The sequence below is a fragment of the Poecilia reticulata genome, linkage group LG3, assembly GCF_000633615.1.
Source record: "Poecilia reticulata strain Guanapo linkage group LG3, Guppy_female_1.0+MT, whole genome shotgun sequence".
In the NCBI taxonomy this organism is placed as follows: Eukaryota; Metazoa; Chordata; class Actinopteri; order Cyprinodontiformes; family Poeciliidae; genus Poecilia; species Poecilia reticulata.
In genome coordinates, this window is record NC_024333.1 from 26,515,396 (window position 1) to 26,535,668 (window position 20,273).

General features: G+C 38.9%; 1 protein-coding gene across 1 annotated transcript in view; it reads right to left on the reverse strand.

The window, feature by feature from the left end:
- LOC103462616 (collagen and calcium-binding EGF domain-containing protein 1-like) overlaps positions 1-19,961 on the reverse strand; it is a 32,578-nt gene extending 12,617 nt beyond the window's left edge. Inside the window, exons 1-2 of the mRNA XM_008405513.2 lie at positions 19,546-19,961; positions 17,304-17,384 (exon numbers count right to left, since the gene is read on the reverse strand). Of these exons, the coding sequence (XP_008403735.1) occupies positions 17,304-17,384; positions 19,546-19,658 (194 nt within the window). The 5' untranslated portion in view covers positions 19,659-19,961. The remainder of the gene's footprint in view (positions 1-17,303; positions 17,385-19,545) is intronic.
- Positions 19,962-20,273: the final 312 nt, after the last annotated feature.

Here is a 20,273-nt window from a genome sequence, read left to right on the forward strand (position 1 = left end):
AGCTGTAAAACTTGGCTCGCTGCATTGTACTGTGCATGGTTGTGGGGTGATGCATTACCCTGAAACACATTAGCATGATGAGGGAGACAAATAAGATGGGATTTTGGAGGGGAGGCATGTCTTCATGTTCCTTTTTTGAAGTCGGTATTCGTTTCATACACAGACAGTTTTTGTTTTAGTCTTTTCACCGCGTTGCTCATTTTCTGCTAGTTGTGAGGTGAGAGAAGTTTATAAGGTGCCTCAACTGTTTTCACTGTTCTCACTCAAAGCATGTTTAGAAAACCATTATTTATATTTTTACGTCCCTTTGGTTTCACAATAGATGCAAGAAATTCAGCATGTTTGACATCCATCTGAAAACACTCTGAACGCTAAAAATCTCTTCTTTTGGTAAATTTCAGGTTTTGTCTTTGTTGAAACTCTGCAAACGTTTTACAGCAACTTCTTCCTAAAGATGATAGGGTGTTAGCACAGCTGCAGGTCACTTCTAGAGCCATACATGTGTGCTCTTTTAAACTTGTGTTAGTATACATGTGTTAAGGTGTTGAGTGCGCCCCATTGTTTTCCAACCTTTTTTTTTTAAATTATTATTATTTTTGAGAGTTGTGCTGTCTCACACCAAACCTCAGACACCACAAACCATATCATCAAACAATGCTGATGAYTGAGAATGATGCAGTTTCCCACACACTTTATTGTGATGCCAGCGATCATGTATTTTATTTCAAGCATGATTTCCTGAGAAATGCTAACCAGATTTCCCTAAAACAGCGATTTGTTTTCACTAAACGTAGTGGTTTATTAAACTGTTGTGGTTTTAGGGGTGGAAAAAAAAAACTCTGGCAATATGCAAGCAGAACATTTATTGGCTTACTTGGAACATGAAGGAAGAATTGTGCTACAGGATTGCATCATGAACATTCCCCCCAGTTTTACTTCTCTTTATAGGAACCACAAAAATCTGTCCAGGCATTTAGATTTAGCGAGACGGGCTTTGCATTAGAACTATACTTATACAATCATTGATGATATGACTAAGGTGAAAAGGGCTGAAAATGTTATTGTGGAGTTTAGGAGACTGACACAGCTCTCCTTGTGGTCTTTGGCCTCTGTGACCCTGTCCAGACTCAATGTCTCTGCAAAAATTTGGCATCTATAACCCTCCCACCCCCGAGAAATGATCCACCTTGTCCAAGTCAACAACCAACCTGTAAACACATCATGTTTGAAATGCATAACTTTCAAATGAAGTATATCACTTTTACAGCTATTTGAAGGCGGAAGCTCSCATGAACTATTACATTTTTAGGTAAAGATTAAAGTAGATGCAACAGCATACAATCACCTTTCGGTGCAGCCAGGTGATCAGAGATGTTTCTCAAAAGCAAAATGCATTTTTCTAATGTTGAGAACCGTAATGTTTATAATAGTGACAAAATGATTGTTACTGGGCCTCGTAAGCTAATTTGAACTTGAACAGTTTACATTTTGTGCAAAAAAGAGAAACTTTAGTTCATTTTGTTGTGATTTTATGTGACAACTTCAACACAAAATATCACTGTGAAAAGGAGAAACTTTATAAAGAAGTTTACGTGATTTCTTGTAAAATAAAAAGGGTGCCACTAATTACTTTTAAATATTACCAAATTTGCAAATAAACMCCCCTGTGTGTTATGTAATCCCAGTATAAACCCAGCTGTTCTGTTAAGACCTCAGAGGTTTGTTAGACAACATTAGTAAACAAACAGCATCATGTAGATGAAGCAGACAGGTCATGCAGAGAGTTGTGCTACAGTCTCATAAACATACAGGATGCCCAGGGTTGTCTATAATTATCTTGAACTGATGATGAATCCTTCTTACAAGTAAGGATTGAAATGTGAAATGTCTTAATTGTACCTGCTGAAAACAATCTGATGGCTACAATTTAAACCAGGTCTAAAAAAATTTATTTATTCAAATTTTCTTGTGAGAATATTGTGAGATTGTGTGAATGAAGGACTGTCACCTACAAGAAGAAGTATGGTTCAGAGTTTGATATCAGCTAGTTTATTAATTTGACCAGGAGGGTTTCTGTACTGTGTAGCAACTGAAAACCAAATCGTTCAAACAGAATATTAAGATGAGTCTAAATTTGTGTAACACAACTTGTTTTTCTAAGATTAAAGGTAGATTAAGATGATTTTAGTTGAGGGTCTGCAAAGTCAGAAATAAATSAAGGATGTTAATGTGGCTTTTTTAAATTGTGAGGCTGATGTGGTGAGCCACCATATTCTTTGTGGGAGGGAGAGTCTGTGACTCTGCGCCCTTCAGATGGAGAGCCCTTAGCAGTTTCAAGGCTTGGTTGGACACAAGATCTGGTGCTGGGACCCAGCTTGTTGATGGCTGTAAAGGAAAATCTGAAAGTAGGAGGTAGCAGGGAGTCGTTGGTGATTTGTAGAGAAATGTCAGGATGAGGCTGCATCTCTGCCAGCCATTTAAGCCTCTGGCCTATAGTCTTAAAGAAAATAACAAAAACATGCAACAGATTTAATGTAGGTGCTTAGTCTAAAACATGAAACACTTAGATTTCACAGCACTCAGCAAGTCTCCCCTGACTGTGATCCATGTTCTCTTCCCACACACAGTGGTGCCGGCACMAGTGRAGGGGAGTTGGAGGAGGAGAGCTGGCAGCCTCCAGATACGGAGCTCATCCAAAAGCTGGTCGCTCAGATTGAGTTTTACCTGTCTGATGAGAACCTGGAGCACGACGCCTTCYTGYTCAAGCACGTCAGACAGCAAAGTTCAATTCCTCACCCAAAGCAGAAACAGTGGGGAACAACTACAAGACATGGTCATTCACCTAAACTAAAGTGCAAGGGCATGCAAACAGATGTGTGGGGAGCAAGTAACACAGCTCATCCTCTGAAAACATCATCCCCAAAACGTGGGTGGTTGTAACGTCATGCTGTGGTGATGCCTTTCTTCAGTATTGGCAGGGAAACTGGTCAGAGTTGAGAAGACAAGGAGCTAAATACAAGATAACCCTGAAAGGAAAGCTGCAAAATATTTAAAACAGGGGTGGGGGTTCACTTTCCATCAGGACAACAACCCTAAACAAACACCCGGCTGAGATCAAAGAATATCTGTGAGTTGGTCAAAGTCCTCACCAAAACCTGTGGCAATACTTMTAAATTGATGCTCACAGACACTCTCCATTCTATCCAAGTCAGTTTGAAATATTTTGCTAAAGAATGGACACACATTTCAATTCCTATCTGAGCTAATCTGGTAGAGACTTTGCCCAAATATTTCCAGCTGTAGCTGCAGTGAAAGGAGGTTCAACAGACTGAGGGGCTAAATGTCAATGCATGGTACGCTTTTCAGACTTTAACTCCTTTGCACCCTTTCCACAACAAAATTATGCAGCATTTTGCTTTAGTCAGTCACATAAAATCCCAATGAAACACATTACAGTTTCTGGTTGTAGGATGACAACAAATGTAAAAACTTAGGGCTTTTGAACAGTTTTGCAAGACCCTATAGAATAAACTGGGAAGCCAGAGTTTAAAGTCTGATAGCTGTGTGTAAGAGTAATGTGTTTCCATCGTCAGGCAAGGCAGGATTTTCTGGAAGAGCATATTGGCATGAGTAGATGAATAAAAATCCAGTTATGGACTGGCAAAGTATTTCACTTTAAAATGTTAGTGACAGTGACTGAGCTCCATCCAGCCGGGGATAAACCAGGACAGAAGGGTTATAGCAGGTTGAGTGAAGTGAGGTCAAACTAATGAGAGATCACTTATGAGGGTTTGTGAGTTTTCATGAAAGACGAGAAAAAAAAAAAACTCTGGCAAACATTTCTACTACAAAATGTAGCTAATGCTCAAAGTGATGGACCGATAAGACCTGGAAGGTTTTCCAGTTCTTGTAAATGGTCTCACTTCGGCATTGATGTTGGAAAATCCTGGAGGTATTGGAAGATTTATAGCTGTTTTCATCTTTTAACTCCCTGGTTGTTCAGTGCCAAACAAGGACCCCTGTTCTCATGTTTCAGTTCTGTTACATGAAGCAGAGCTTCGAGTATGCAGGCACATGCTCCCGGCAGTGCTTGTCAACATCAAACAATACATGTGACAAAAATACAGTTCCAGTCTGTTATCAATTGGCTGGTGATCTGTTTTCCTGAGTAACCGACAGTGACAGCAAAGCCATAAAAGGGTTGGAAAGAACTAATCTGGAGCAGATTATTTTTTAAATACATTAAACGTACTTGTCCAGAGGGGTCTTCAGGTGTGCACTAATCAAAAAAAGATGGACAACGAAGCTAAAGTTGTTGGGGAGGTCTGAGTTTGAGTCTGCAGCTCTACAAAGACAATTAAAAAACTATTAAACACAGGAAGCTCAACGCAAAGGCCTCAAAAATGTCCTCTCAGAGAACAAAGACGAAGAACAGTGTTAAGTTCTGGGGGAAGACCTAAACTATGAATGGAGTTTAACATGGCTAAAAGAAATCTTGTGTCAAGTTCAAGTGTGAGAAAAACAGGCTTGTTAGGATTTCCACAGCTTGAAGTTTACTGATCACGATCCAAAGTGTACAGAGAGAGAGAGAGAAAAAAGGATAATGGAAGAGAGACGGTGCAAAAAAAAAAAAAGATGCCAAGATGCCCAGTGGAATGTAAACAATTTTTAAGTGTATCGTGTTTGAATGACTATAAGTTTCCACTCGCGAGCTTTCACACAACAGTGAGACAACAGTTTGAGGCCAGGAGACCTGAACCAAACTCGGAGCTGTCAGTGCCTCTCTGAAGTCCTCTCAGATGGATTAACAGTAGACTGCTGGCAGGTGAAACTGAACCTCTAGAACACACATGCTGGTATATCATATGTGGAAAGCATAAAAGTGCACATATGTTTACAGTTTTTCAAATTTGGTCCCACTCACTGCAAGCAGACATCCGCAAACTAAGACAGTATTTGGCAGCGTTTTTATCCCCGTGAACACAGGTTTACAACCACATGAAGGTGATCTCATTCATCTGCACCTGTGCACACAAACAGGCTGAAGTCGACACACTGCGTCAAATGTAGCAAATGTTCAGTCCAGATATTCACAAATTGTAGCATTGTACAAATGGATCGGTTAACAGTCTTCAAACATCTGTCTGAAGGTGCATTCATGGCTGCATCTGTTCTTTGTTTCGTAGGAAAATGAAACCAGGTTGTTTCAGACCTGAGTCAGACTTTTTTTTATTGTTTTTGTTGGTCCAGTAACTATCACTAATYATATCAGTGTGGATGCATGTCAGATCTAAAGTGCAGAAAGTAAGTATTGAGCATGTCAATGGTTTTCTCATATATTTCTAATGGGCTTAAATTCACGCCAGATGTTGGTAACGACCCCAAGCACCCCACACATACAATGAATTAAAAAGAAATTACTCTATAGAGAAAAATGACACATGCAATGTGCATTAAATACTCAATGAAACCTATGAAACTTTAAAACATGTCAAAGGGTTGGTAAGGTGTGATTTTTACCATGTATTTATCACAAACTGTCTCAGATACTGAAAGTTCTGTCAACTTTTCTAGACCATCGTAGCCATTTTAATTTCCTTTCCTGAAACCAGTTTAAGGTTTTTCTGGCTAACTGTGTTGGTGATAAATCGATACTAGATTTTTTTTAAGGTTTTGTTGACTCTAGTAGCCTTTATTTGTCAATTTTCAGACAGGAAAACAGGTTGGGAGAGAGAGGGAAGACATGCAGCAAAGGTCAGCGGGCCGGGTCTTGAACCTGTGATGGCCACGTCGAGGATTAAAGTCTCCATAAATGGRTTGCGCTTCACCACCGTGCCCAAATCGACCATGGTTTCCTCCTCAGTTTTTCATCAAGCGTTTCTCACAAACCTTTCCATCCATCCTTCTTACAACATGACTGCCAATATACTTCTCTTATAAGAACACCTCCATACCTTGATGTGATGACCTTCAAACTTTACTCTTGATATGTTATTTTTGGGGGCTGCACAGTGGCACAGTTAGTAGAACTGTTGCCTTGCAGCAAGAAGGTTCTGGGTTCGTGTATCGAACCCCATTGGTAGAGCTGTTGCCTTGCAGCAAGAAGGTTCTGGGTTCGATTCCCGGCCCCGGTCTTTCTGCATGGAGTTTGCATGTTCTCCCTGTGCATGCGTGGGTTTTCTCCGGGTACTCTGGCTTCCTCCCACAGTCCAAAAACATGACTGTCAGGTTAATTGGCCTCTCCAAATTGTCCATAGGTGTGAGTGAGTGTGTGTGTGAATGGTTGTGTGTCCTGTGTGTCTCTGTGCTGCCYTGTGACAGACTGGCGACCTGTCCAGGGTCTACCCCGCCTCTCGCCCGGTACGCTAGCTGGAGATAGGCACCAGCACCCCTCCCGACCCCACTGAGGGACAAGGGTGTAAGAAAATKGTTGGATGGATGGATGTTATTTTTGGGTGACATTCAATGTAACTCCTCCTCTAAGCACAATGTGTGGAATCGACAAAGTTCACATCTCATTTTATAAGGTCAGTCTGTCACCCACTATATTAGTGGCTTGTCAAAATGTTTTGCAGCAAAATTTAAGCAAACTTCAGCATGCTATATCTTCAGTGTAAATTTCCTTAATTTGCTATTGGCACACAAAATACAATACGAAGGGTTTTATTTTGAAGGTTACAATTGCTTTCTTGACATCATCATTGCACCTCAGTAAATGTGTTACTTAGATATGCTAGCTAATATTAAAAAAGACAATTTGACACCATTATCAGAGTAAACACAGAGAGAAATAAAGAATCTGACTTATTTAGAGAATGTCAAGCATAAGAAGTCTTGCTTGTTAAACTGAGAAAGAAACAAGGATGTTTTACAAAGTTCCCCTCTTCCAAGGATTCAGCATTTAAGGCCAGCTTTGTCATATCTTACAAAACAGCAAGATACAGTCGGTTTATCGAGGGCTATTTGGTGGAGTCTACAGTAATAATTTCCCCAGAAAAAAAAACAAAAAACAATTATGCAAACATAAATGCACCAATGTGCACTGCAACAAAGCTGCTCATCAAATTTCCTGTAAAAATTGTCAGTTTTCTTAGGAAATTTGATGTTTCAGAAAAGCTGGCAGCTGATCAGTCCACTAAAAGAAAACAGGGAGTGATTTGTTCACGGAGGTATAACCATCCATGGACACCTTACGAATATAATGGGACAAACTGGCAGGTGATGGAATTTGTAGAGAGAAAAAACAATTTAAACTGAGATTTAAGAAAACGTGCCAAAAAAGGAGTAAATAAAAACATGTAGACACCGGAAAGTCTAATTTTATATTATTGCAATTCAATTCCCTTATATCTAATTACAGCTAATCCTTTCAATCAATGGAAGGTAAAACTGTGTGGGGAAAAAAAAAACCTAACAGAGGCAACATAATGGATTGTTTTATAGCCTGTAAGAGGGAGGAACTCTGACTGCAGATCCCAGCAGACCTTACATGTTCAGCCCTGCAGCCTATGAGCCACACATGCAACATGTAGCAGACGGAAGAGGGAACACATGTGGACATGAACACACACAAACGCATATAAACGTCTGCTTCTCATCACCTGCTGCAAAAAGCAAAAAGCTTTGCACAATCACAAGCAGATGAATCACACTTTACTGATTTATTCGGCCTGTTTCTCATTCTTCACTACAATCCCAAAGCTTTGGTGTTTACATCACTGCTATAGATCTTGGAAAGCGGTCTGACTGAAGCAAGTTTGTTGCTGTTGTTTCACTCTCACGTGGCAAAAGTGCTCTGCCGTTGTCTGTTCTTGTTTTAGATATGCCAGAAATTGGAAGCCAATGAAACTTATGTAAGCAAATGTGTGAGAGAAGAGAAGAGAATCATGTGAAGAKKMWSWCAACTGGAGTTTCTGTCAAGAAACTTACATATTTAATCTTGGCATAATAACTGTTAACARTAAAAAAAACCTGCTGGACTATTTCCTAAATCAAAAGATTTATGTTGTTGGGACAGATGTTAACTAAATATTAAGTCAAGATAACTGAAGGTTTGAAAGGTCTGTCAAGCAAAATCCATTCAGGCTGAGGGTCTGTGTCAGTGCCTCAAGATCCATTATGAACAGATGACTCCTGCAGAAGGCCTGGTTCAAAGTCCTCTTTACAGATGAAAGCAAAGTTTGCATGTATTTGGATATCAAGGTGTCAGAGTTTTGAGGACTAGTGGAGAGGCACYGTTTGCATCCTGCTTGAAGTCCAGTGTGAAGTTTCCACAGTTACTGATGGTTTAGGTGCTGCCATGTCATCTGTCATCTACGTCCTAGGAAGTCCACAGTAAACTCAGACATCTACTAGAAWATGTCAGAGCACTTAATGCCTTCTTCTGCCAACAAACTTSATGGAGTAGTTGATTTTGTTTTCAAGCAAGACTTGGCACCTGTCCACACTACCAAAGGCACCAAAAGCTGCTGCGAAAACCGAGGTGTTACTGCTTTTGATTGACCACCAAACTTTTGTGACCTGAATCCCACTGAAARCCTATAAAGAACAAAGTGCAGATTAGCCTCCCCCTCTTGAATTGAGCAGGATGTCTGGTGTGGGTAGTGGCTGAMGTCCAAAGTACCTGCTAGACAGATACATGTCTGCTATGCATTTGGACAGCAACGCAGACGACCCAGATACTTCTGTCTATCATTGTATAACTAATCCTAGGAGCTTCAATTATAAAGGTTTGCTATCTTTCTTGTGTCTTTTCCTTTGAAAAACTGAGCCTACCTTGAGTTGCATGTCTGCTTTCAACCTGTCTGCCAGTTGGCAGTCTCCCAATTTGATTTAGTTCTGCTGCTTTGCTTGCCAACTTTTGAGTCTGTTATCCTGCTCTGCTATTTTCACACACTCTCCTCTCCTGAAGCTGCTAAGTTCTCAGCTATCCTTAACTACTATCTTCATCTGTGTTCACTTTATATTTCTTTTGTTTAAACTGAATACCATTTTGTGTTTGGCATGGGCACCAACTGGCAAGCTAAACCCCCAAAATTGGATGAAAAACTACTTTTTGGCAACTAGCAATATCAGGGAAATCCATTACTGGGAGACAGACAGACTAAAAACTTTCTCTCATCATCTATCACCGCTGTATTTTCTTTGTTTTTGCGTTTTCTTTGGTAACAGTTGCAGGATCATGTGAAAGAAATATGTATATGCTGATTCAAATTCTAAGTTTTTAAGCAAGTTTTACAATTTCCTAAACGATTAAATCACTGTTTAACTCAGTCATTGTAGGGAAGCTGATATTATGAATAATAAAACAGTACTTCAATAAAAATTTTACTTTATTGAAGTACTGCAGCAACATCTGTTTTATTTTTACATTTTTAAGAAATATCCTCCATCTTCATCAACTCCTAAAAAAAGTGTTCAGCTAGCCAAGTTCTTTCTCATGTTGGTGTTTACTACGAAACAATTTATGCCCATGTATAACATCTACTGATTTTTGCATGTTGTTGGGTCTGGGATGAAGGAAGTAGCAGGTTGTGGGCCAACCTTCTTACTGCAATCGTTACAAACATCATCAACCCTTCATTACAACCGGCTGTAGTTCCTTTCTGCCTTTCAAACAACCACCATCATTTCATTCCACACTTAAATAGGAAACAGTCAGTCCAGATGGAAGATATGAYGTGAGCATTAATCACCATTCTAACGTYACACAGAGTTTGTTACAGACTTTCCGTGTCAGGCTCCCTCTTCTGCCGTGCAGAGGACATTCCTTCAGGTGTGTGTCTGTGTCTGGTGAATTTAAGGATAAAACAAGCTTGTTACTGATTCGTTTAAATTACTCACAGTGGTAAGATTATCCAGAAATTTTACTCAAGTAAGAGTAGCTATACTTCACAATAAAATTACTTAAGTAAAATGAAAAAGTACAGCATAAAATTACTCCTAAAAGTTTTTGGTTTTTTGGCTAAAAACTTACAAGTAAATGTAACTAAGTGAATACAACTAGTTACTACCCAACCCTGCTGAACAGTAAACTCTCTGAAATGACAAAGTCTGTGGTAAGCCTTCAGACATGCTAAATGCATTTAGCATGTCTGAAACATGCTGGACATGAGCCTACACCTGACCTGACCTCAACCCCTGAATTAATGCTCCAGCTACGAGGCAGAAGTCTGGCTTCTGTCTTACTGGAGCCACACAGAGTCCAGCCAGAGAGACGGGAGCTGCAGAGAGCAGGTCGAGATGGAGTCCAGGCCTAGAGCAGAGTCAGTCTTAGTCAGGTTTCAGTAATGAACACTTAAGATGTTTCTGAGTGATATAAGAGGGGTGAATGGACTTGGACTTGAGAAGGTTTCTTGTAAGAGCTTCCAGGAATGTTGAGGTTTTCATCAGATCTTTTTTTAGCTAAATAAAGGACGTTAATGTGGCATAAACTCAGGAGGTTCTCTTCAGGATTTTTTTTTCCTGATCTTCTTGGCAGTTTCTACATAATATTTCTTATTTGGGAAACAGAAAGTTCTTCATAAAGTTCACACATATTTTGTGATGTTTGAATATTTTCAGGAAAGATGAAAGCAAGTAAGTACAACTTGATAGAAGCTTAGATRACCATAAGAATAAATAGTGCTAAACATTAGTGCAATGAATTCAACCAAATTATAAGCRGTGGGCAACACAGAAAAATCCTCACTGACTTTAAGACCACAAAATGTATAGAAAATAGTTGGTAGAGATCTTTTTTAATGACAGAAAGATTTTCACAATGCATCTTTATTCTTGTAAATAAAAGCAGAGGACTATTTGGAAAAGTGAAACAGAATGCAGTTTAAGTTTGTCTAAGAAGATGTTAGCGAACGCCTGGTGAAATGTGCAATGAATCGCCTGGGTGAGTCTTACACGAGTTCTAAAATGATTCAGAGAAGACAGCTGTGATAAACCCTCACCAACCTGAGCATTTAAACTCTGTTTTATAGCACTGAGAGTAAAAAGAGTAGAAATTGGCGTGCCGGTCTCATTTTATGTCTGCTTGCTGTCCTTTCTAACCTGCATAGCATAATCAAATACATACAGCAGAACATTTCTACAGGGTTTAAGTTTAGGTCAAAGCATCGGGTTGGAAAAGTATACTTATTTTTGTGGTTATTTCTAGATCCTCTGCGTCAGCTATCAAAAGTCCTAAAACCTTACGACAATGAAAATACTGTAGTRAAGTTAAGCAGAGCTATATTTATGGACAACAAAGAGAGTGACTGAATAAATCAGGGAAACTGTTTCACAGAAAACGATCAGATGAATTTTAGGGAATGTATGCAAGAAAGTGGCTAACTGTAAAATGATATATAAGACCCGTGCAAAGACCCTTCAGATACTAAACTCCAGGCAAAATGACCAAAGTCTGCRTGACTCAGCCTTGAAGGGTTCTTGGAGAAAAAAAATCAAGAAACTTTTCTTTGGATTACAGCCCCAAAGTACTTGCCAAACTCTTTTTTTCTTTGTTCTTGTTCTTCCAAATAATTTTGCAAGCCTTCTATCAYGGAATCGATCCCATTGACAAAATAAAACTATTCTTAATCGGAACAAGTGTTTCAGCTCTTTCTTCAGGAAACAATTAGTTGCAGTGAGCAACACTTTCCTCATGTAGTTGTTACTGATGTTGGAACAATCAGACATGCAATTTGTTTCTTCATCTAATTAATTGTGCAAGCTTTCTATCTTGAAATCAGTCCCTTTGATAGAATCCAGCTTTGCCTAATAGGAAAATAATATGCTGGCGTGCCAGTTCTTTTCATCGGAAACATTTATTTACAATCAATCTGTAGATTTGGAATATTCACTTGCAGACACACTTTGCTATATCTTCCCCTCTCGGTTTGCCAGCTGCATGCTATGATTTAGCMAAAATGAGCCTTTGGTAAAGCTGTTTTATTTTAAGTAAAAAAGTGGTTAACTTTGAMAGTGTTTTGTTGTAATTTTGCAACTGCTGAGAGACATTGACCATGCATTTTCACAACCTGTGTCTCTCTTGTGAGAGAARATAAATCTAAAYCCGGTAATATACTATTTYCGCCTTGGTCAATTTATGTTCTGTATGTATAATATTATGCAACTTTCATGTCCCTGATTGATTGATCAGCTGTTTATTGACAAAGTTCAGGTCTTATTGCAAGAGAAATCCAGAGATCTACATTTTGGAAAGCTTCTGTCCATTGGTTTTGGAGTTTGTTATCTTTGCAATAAAGAGATGCTTCTGATATTCTGCTATCAAAGAATATCCAGACATCAAAACTCAAGGCAAAAGAGATCAGCGTTGAAGTTCTATCTTAAAATAACCTCTACTGTCAGAAAACAATGCTGTCCTCTGTTAAGAGTAATCAGAAATTCTTCTACATTTTGGATGATGTGCCTGTCCAATGTCTGGTGCTCAAATGTCCTGCAGCAGCAAATGCACCATCATGGAAAGGTGTACACTGTCTCACTTAGGCTGATGAGTTTTACCTACAGGTGTGATGCTAAATAAGGACAGAGAATTTGGGAGACCACAGACAAGATACACCATTCCATGATTTGGTTAAAAAAAACCACTTGTAGCAAAACAAAAGGCTTTTATCCCATCATATTAAAATAAAACTGAACTGGAAGCCTGTAATTTGGCTAGTTACCCAACGAGACAATGGATTAGGTTGCTGGGAAAACCAAATTAGAAGCTGCTTTCTGGGGGGCTAAGCAAATCCAGATCCAGACGAGTTGACCATACTATTGTTTCCGTATCACTGCAAATAATGAATGAACTGACTAAACATTCGTTACTTCCATTCATTTCCCACACAGGAAGTTAATTGTAAGACTTAAGTCTCAGATATGTTCTGCTTACACTAACCCATAATATCTCTGTGTCCAGATGAGACTCTACCAAGGAAAGTGAATATCTGTGGGAATGCCTTAGCTACCACACATAACAGAGTGGTCAGAACTTCAGCAGAATTAGCAGCAGCTAACCTGAATGCTGCCAGAACTTCTGTGGTTCTAATTATTGTTTTTGTCACAAGGAGTTCTCAACATGGTCAATAGTGGTCAAATACGGGTCAGTCGGTCATGGAAATCAATGATCTGTTGAGAGCAACAAATCAGACAAATATTAAAAGGGAAATGAGAGAAAATCATAATATGTGTCCTTTAACTATGTACAACATAAAAAAAAACTTAGAAGTATTTGAATCAACAAAAGCATAAAAACTGTTGGGAACAAAATGATACCACTTTAAAATTGAATCTGCCCATACAACAATTTTCCAATTTTCCTTTTTTTTTTTTTGTCTAAGCAATTGCCTGAGCACACATTTGCGGGTTTTATCCACAGAAATGAGCCGTGCAGTGTTTMTTAACCAGAACGTGTTAATCAAGCGAAAGCTTAGTTTGTTGAGGTCATCAGTTTTCTATCAGACTCTGCAGCTGAGAGTGGTTAGAGTGAAGTCAGTACATTTACTCTGATCACAAACCTGCTGTAGCTGCCAGCAGCGCAGCCAATGTTGAAACAATTCACACATAAACACGCGACCTCATAGACACTCAATATCACTTAGGCTAGAGTCTGGGTAAACGTGTGTATTAGGGYTGTCACCGCATGAATGTGACCACCAGAGAACTGAGCATGAGTAAAAMAGGAGAAATGTTCAAACTTAATCGGATTCACTAAATATCTTAACAGACAAATAGGAATTAATCAACTGTCCTGACTGGTTAGAATATAAATGTGATGCAGTGATGATGTGTGTTCTTTTTTCAAACTCATTCAAAGCATATTTGATAGTTTGCYTGGCCTTTAGAGCTAATCTCCTTGTACAAACCCACAAAAATATTATGAGCCAGAAGTATTTTGTGTAAAGTTAAATTACTTTTCCTTCTAAAACATCAGCTAGGCTTCAGTATAAGCAAAAAGGGTAAAAATAAAACATTAAAACTAAGCAACACGATGCACTCACAAATGAAGTGTATCTGCTTGAAAGCGATCATGCATGTTTAAGAATCATGATTTSCTTCATGGCTTTCTGCAACTAAGGCCAGTTTGTTTGGAAGAGTGTGAACATGTCGTCTTCAATAAAACCTTCCCCAAAATCTCACATTACTAGTTTGATGCAAAACGAGTCTCATGCCAGAAAAAGAAATTWAAAAAAAAGAAAACCCCAAAATGAAGAAAAAATGTGAAACCTGTCTCCACACATCAGCGTTGGAGGTACAAATTTAAAATCATAAAGGTCAGAAACCATAACTACACCTGGCAGGTTTGTCAAGCTTCAGGTTTCTCCAAATGTCTTGCAGTTTATATTGGCTGAAGGCAAAAAAAAAACTCACGGCCGATAATTATAATCCTTCTTCCAAATCCCCACAYAGCGATAGAAGTAATATAAAGATAAAAGACAGATTTTTTTTCTCTAGCATAAGATTAAACTGTTGGTTTGTGAATTCTGACCACATCATAAATGTTTGGAAGAAAGCTACACTTTAATAACTCTTAAATACACACAAATCTAGCTACATGATTTAGTTTTGAAGTGAAAATCAAAAACACTTGCAACCAAAGCAACTGAAGCATTACTTAATACACACTAGCAATCAGATGGAAAGCCAAGAAAGGAATTTTAATATACTAATTTACAATATATTAGCGTGTTTACATTTACACCAAATGGCAATTTGGAGAAATCAATAATCCGAACAGTAATGTTTTGGAACCACAAGATAAAGCCAGAATACCCCCGGTGAATATTGAGAACCACCGCTGTTGAGCTGATTAGTATGAACAGGAAAAGATGAGATGTTTAAGTGCAGGGGAGACGGTTTTGGTAAATCCTCATTCTAACTGGGGCAAACGGTGAATCGGAAACATATTACTACTGGATGTGCGTGTTGTACTGAGAATGACTTCATACAAAGCTTAACATTTTCCAGTTGAGTTTGAAAACCAGCGAGATTTACAGATTAGAAAAGGCTTTGTTCTTTTTCWTATTGCTGTCTTTACTATTTTTTAAAATAAAAATCCATCTCSAATTTTGAGAATTTGTTGAAAAGCTCAGACATTCACATTTTGGAAATGTGACATCATGGATCACACTGAAAGATGTTTAATGAAAAGATGACAGGGACAAACTTACAGAAATCACAAGAAGCACAGGGAGCCAGAGCAGAACAGGAAAATATATTTCACAGCACCCACTGGCTGGCTGATTAGAAAAAGGTTGCAGGTGTGAGGGGAGAGAGTACAAGKCAGACTGAGAGAGAGAGACAGAAACACYCCATTCCAGCAGATGGTGGTAATGCACATCAGTAAGTTGCCTGCCAACTGCCATAAAAAAAGAAGAAGGAAAACAAGAGCCAGAGAGAGAGACRGGGCAAGGGAAAGTACACAGGGAACTAGGAATGAATCTAACACTAAAGAATAACTAGAAACAAGAAATGRACATAATAAACTAGGCTCAATAAGGAGGGACTGAATTAAAGTAAAACAGAAACTAAGGAATACAGAATGATCAAACTGGAATGAAATAATCAAGACAACCTAAGAWCCTAACAAGCTGTTCATTCGATAATACTTGGACAAATKTCTTTTTACTGTTTTGCTACTTTTTATGAACAATTTGAGAATTACTGTTATAGATTATTTGTTCTTGTTTTGCCCATGAGTCTCCCTGTAAAAACTGTTTTCCAGGAAAAGTGCGGTTACTAGTTCTACCACTAMCAGAAATCAAGTCCTTATTGTCTCRGACATTTTCCAAATGTGAATCATCATCTGTTKTCACTGTCCCTCTTGCTGGACATTCAAATCCGGGGGTATTTTAACATTTTCAGCAGTAGAGACGTTGCTCAATAGATTGTARTAAAAAAWAATAAATTGGAGTAAGAATCTCAGACTGGTCTTGAAAGCTTGCAGTCCATTKAATGAGACAGAATTATGAGGCGGTGCGTCAGTGTGAAATTCTGGCTGGGCTAAAATGAAATAGAAAGTCATATCTGTGTTCGCATGTAACATATCAATATGGTGTAACATGAAGTCATCTACAAGGTCCATTTGATCTTGGTCTGTTTTGAACGGCAGACAAAGAAAACATGGCAACGAAAACACAACCTCATCTAATTGGACTCCTCCAGCTCCACACATCGCTGCCTGAGCCAGAAATTAAACAAGACTCGGAGCCCATTACGGTCCACATCTGACAATAAACAGATCACATGGCCTGGCATCACCCCAAACCTGGTGCCTCGTTTATTCAAGGATCTTCTTAGGCCAATAACCACAATCTAAGCCAAAGTATCTCATAGTCATATATGATTTATCATCTGCTAAGGGTCTTAAAACCTGTTTTACATYGAATATTGCATAATGTCTTCATGTATTTTAGAGTGGAGGACATATTTACTTCAAGTTCTGTGATTAAATGACAGCTGCCAAAGTCAAACCCTAGAAACTGTTTAATATGGAACGAAGAGGTAAAATAGGGCCAAGAGCTTTATAAGGACAGACTTTAAAACCGTTGCAAGTTTCTTGTAATCTTTTTGAACTCACTAAAAACCAGCTTCTTCCCTAGTACTTCAACAACGTCATCAGATTTTGGGTTTTTGTGTTGTGGCCTAGTTTCTTATTTTATTTATTAAGTTTGAAAACTACAACCTTCCTCTCTTGTCAGACTTCTGCTTTTTAGGTTAGAATGCAGCTCTGACCCCTTGAGGGACAWGCCTTCCCAAAATGTTTCTGGAAATAAACGGARAAAATTCTAGTTCAGGCTTTGTTTTGCTGTTTCAGAGCCAGCACAGATGGAAGCAGCAAGGCAAAGGAAAGGAATAATAATGTGTTAAAGGTTAAAAATATGCCTCTATTTAATAGTAATATGAACAGAGTGATGAATAACTGAGACAAGGTAAAGAGTACCTGCTAATGGCTAATATATAATGTGTAATGACACATTTACACACACTAGAAATTATTATTCATTCTCAGGAAATGAGTATGTTTTTTCTCCCATGAGAGTGCTAGAGTTTCCAGTCAGGGATGTGTTGTGAAGTTGTGGAAATGACACAGCAGGGTGGGTTAGTGGTTGCTGAAACCTTTCCATAACCCTGGAATAAATCAGAGTGACTGCTCCCGACAGACATCGAATGCCACTTGTTCAGCCAAACTGTCCTTGTGCAAATCACTGCTCTGGGAAACAAAAGTGAGCTTAATCGTCGAATGTAAATGTGTATTAAGGTCTAGACATATAAAGTTAGTAGGAAATGTCAGCGGCGATACAGAGAAAAGTCACACCGCATACCTGAAACAAGTGCCGTTCTTCCCTTCAGCTCTGACACAGGGATACTCCACGGTCAAGATTTTATTATCTGGACACTTCAACCTAYGAAACGAAGAACACAAGAAAAATGGATGTGATTGACCCCAGGTGTTTTAAAGCAGTGCTAAAAAATAAATCCTTGTAAAAAGCGAGTGGAGACAAGGAGAAAGCTGAGCCACAAAGGTCCAGGAGAGGTTCAAGTTTATTACTTGCTCCACCCTTTGTAGTTTTAACTATGACCTCTTCATATAAGGTCTTAAAACAGATCGACATATTCTCAAACTGAGTTTAATAAACTCTGGTTATTTTTTTTACATTTTTTATCTTCTTCATAGTATTTTATATTTGTTGCTGTAAATTGAACAAAGTGAATACATAGCTTGGAACTCRGCAACTGTCAAGTTGTCAACGGTCCGTTTAATGACATTACTCTGTCATTAAATGGACCAAACATTTAATTAGTTCATCCCATAAAAATGTCATAGTAAGGTTCACCAGAAATACATCAACTCACTTTCATGCGATACACAGCAGCTGTGAAATCRAGTAACTTTCTTTTCCTGCTAATCTAGTACATTTGATATTATGCTACTTGAAGGCTTGTATCACTTCATTTGTCTATACTAAACACTATGCTATGTAAAGGCCATGATATAGTTTCCACTAWAAGACTGACTGTAAGAAGCCTGAGTTTTAAAGTATTTTAAGCTATATTTAACTTTTGTACATTGAGTCTAGTTGAAGCCTTGAATTTAAATTTATTTTGGAATTGTTTTACATTTAATAATATTTAAAATTATTTACTTGCAGCTTGGTGTGATTGGACATCGCCTGACAGACTATCTTGCTAAAAACACACTGTTTGTGCCATGTTTTTAGCTGAAGGCACTTTAATATGTCCCATTCAGCTGCGCACATCTAAATAAATCTTTGCCTATTCTTCTTTGCAGAAAATTCAAGCTCAGTCGGATTGAAAGAATAACATATGTAAATATCAAATTACAGGCCTCCCMACATATTTCCCAATAGGTACTGACTTTGACTAGGCCATTCTGAGATGAACATGCTTAATCAAAGGCATTGTTGCTCAGGTTTTATGTATAGTCTCATTGTGCTGGAAGGTTAATGTCCAACTCAGTTTCACATCTTCTGCCACCTATCATGTTTTTTGGGGGGATTGCCCTGTATTTAGCTCCATTAAACCTTCACAACMACCTCATTAAACTTTTTGAATGCATTTTTTATGTCCTCTATGGCTTGTGAAAGCCTTTAAGCAGGATTTCTCATTGATTTCATTCAACAATGGCTTTCTTCTTGTTGCTTTCAAAATGGCATGGCAAATACATCTAAGTTGTTTTGCAGCTCCCCCAGAGTAACCAAAAAGTTAGGCTGGGGTAGCCATGGCAATGAGTGCTGCCTAATGTTGTCTGTTGAGTGTTTAGTGAGTTCCTTTACCTTTATGATGCCGTTTATTCTCCTCCGACACCTTCACAAACCATGAGGTTACATTACTAGCAGGAAGACTCKGCGTAGTCATAGGGTGACTTCTCAAAGGAGTTTGTTGCAACATAATTTATTCAGAGGTTAGTAATCAGTGTGCTGAATATAAATGCAAGCTTTTTTTCCTCGTATTTTTAATAATGACAAAAAATGCAACCTCCCCTCCCCGAAATATTTCATTTTCCTTTCAATCTACCAGATTCTCATCTATGGGGTTAGAGGTTTAATTTGATGTTCAGCGGGTCGCATCTGACTGACAGCCACCTCCTCACCTCCTGACCTGCTCCCACCSGGGACCTGAATAACATCCGTCACGTTATACATGAGCAGAAGCAACACTTGGCTGGCAACTCTSCACCTATAACCCTGAGGAGTTTTGCTCCCCGCGTCTCCTCGGAAATCAGATTAAATTAGACGCGCCGCAGTGGTTCATCCAGGAGGCTCCTCTTTGACAGCTTGCTCGCAAAAACCAATAAAATGCAGTACAAACTGTATTACGAAACTGGATCCGTACGCGCGCTAAACTTTGGGTTACGTACTGGTTGTTTGGAGTTTAAATTAGATCAAGCTTAACCTTTTCTGCCAAGAATGTTGCCAGACTTTGAGCTTCATAAACTGTTAACTTCAAGGGAGGGGGGAAATTTTCTTTTAAGTGCTGTGATTTTAGCCGGAAAAAAATAAATGAAACAGGTTAGTTATAGATACAAATAATTCGTCACTTTACCTTGACGTATCCACTGAAATCGTCGTCCTGATAGAGCTGGCCCCAGATTCCCACAGGAAAACAGCACAGATAGCCCCAAACGGTAGAAGAGTCGCACCATTAATTTGACCCATGTCCCTCTTCGCGCTGCGGGACAGATGATCTGCTGAAGTAACACTTAGCACCCGCCAAACTCCTCTACTTTCATGTGTCAGTGACYCGCGTTGGTAGKGCTATTCAAAATATCTGAAATCGTGGTCAAGTGTCCCGCAGAGGTGACGCGCACAGAGATCAGTGCGCAGCGTGTCCGGACCCTGTTTCCTAACTTTACGCAGTGAGCCAGACCCCTTGGAGAGCCGCTGAAGGCTTCACAGCCCATTGCGCTCCCACTAATCCCTCTGGATTTACATTCCTGCCTCCAAAGAGGAGACTTCAGGCAACCGAGTATCCAGTCGAACTGCGTAATGCTGGTGGCTACACATGCCAAGATGTGAGGGGAAAAAAAAAAAAAGAAAAAAAGAGAGACATAGACCTGTTACTCGACTTTAAAAATCTTATTTCACCAGATTCCACAAATTTGGCGCTAAATATAAACGTATAAGTAAATAAACCTGCACAGATAGGGACTTGGTTGACAAATGTATTTTGTATCACACCATCAAGCCTTAAAGTATTAAATGACTTAAGTTCAACTTTATTTATAGAGCGTATTTCATAAAACTACTGTGAATATGTAAAATAAGAAGAAA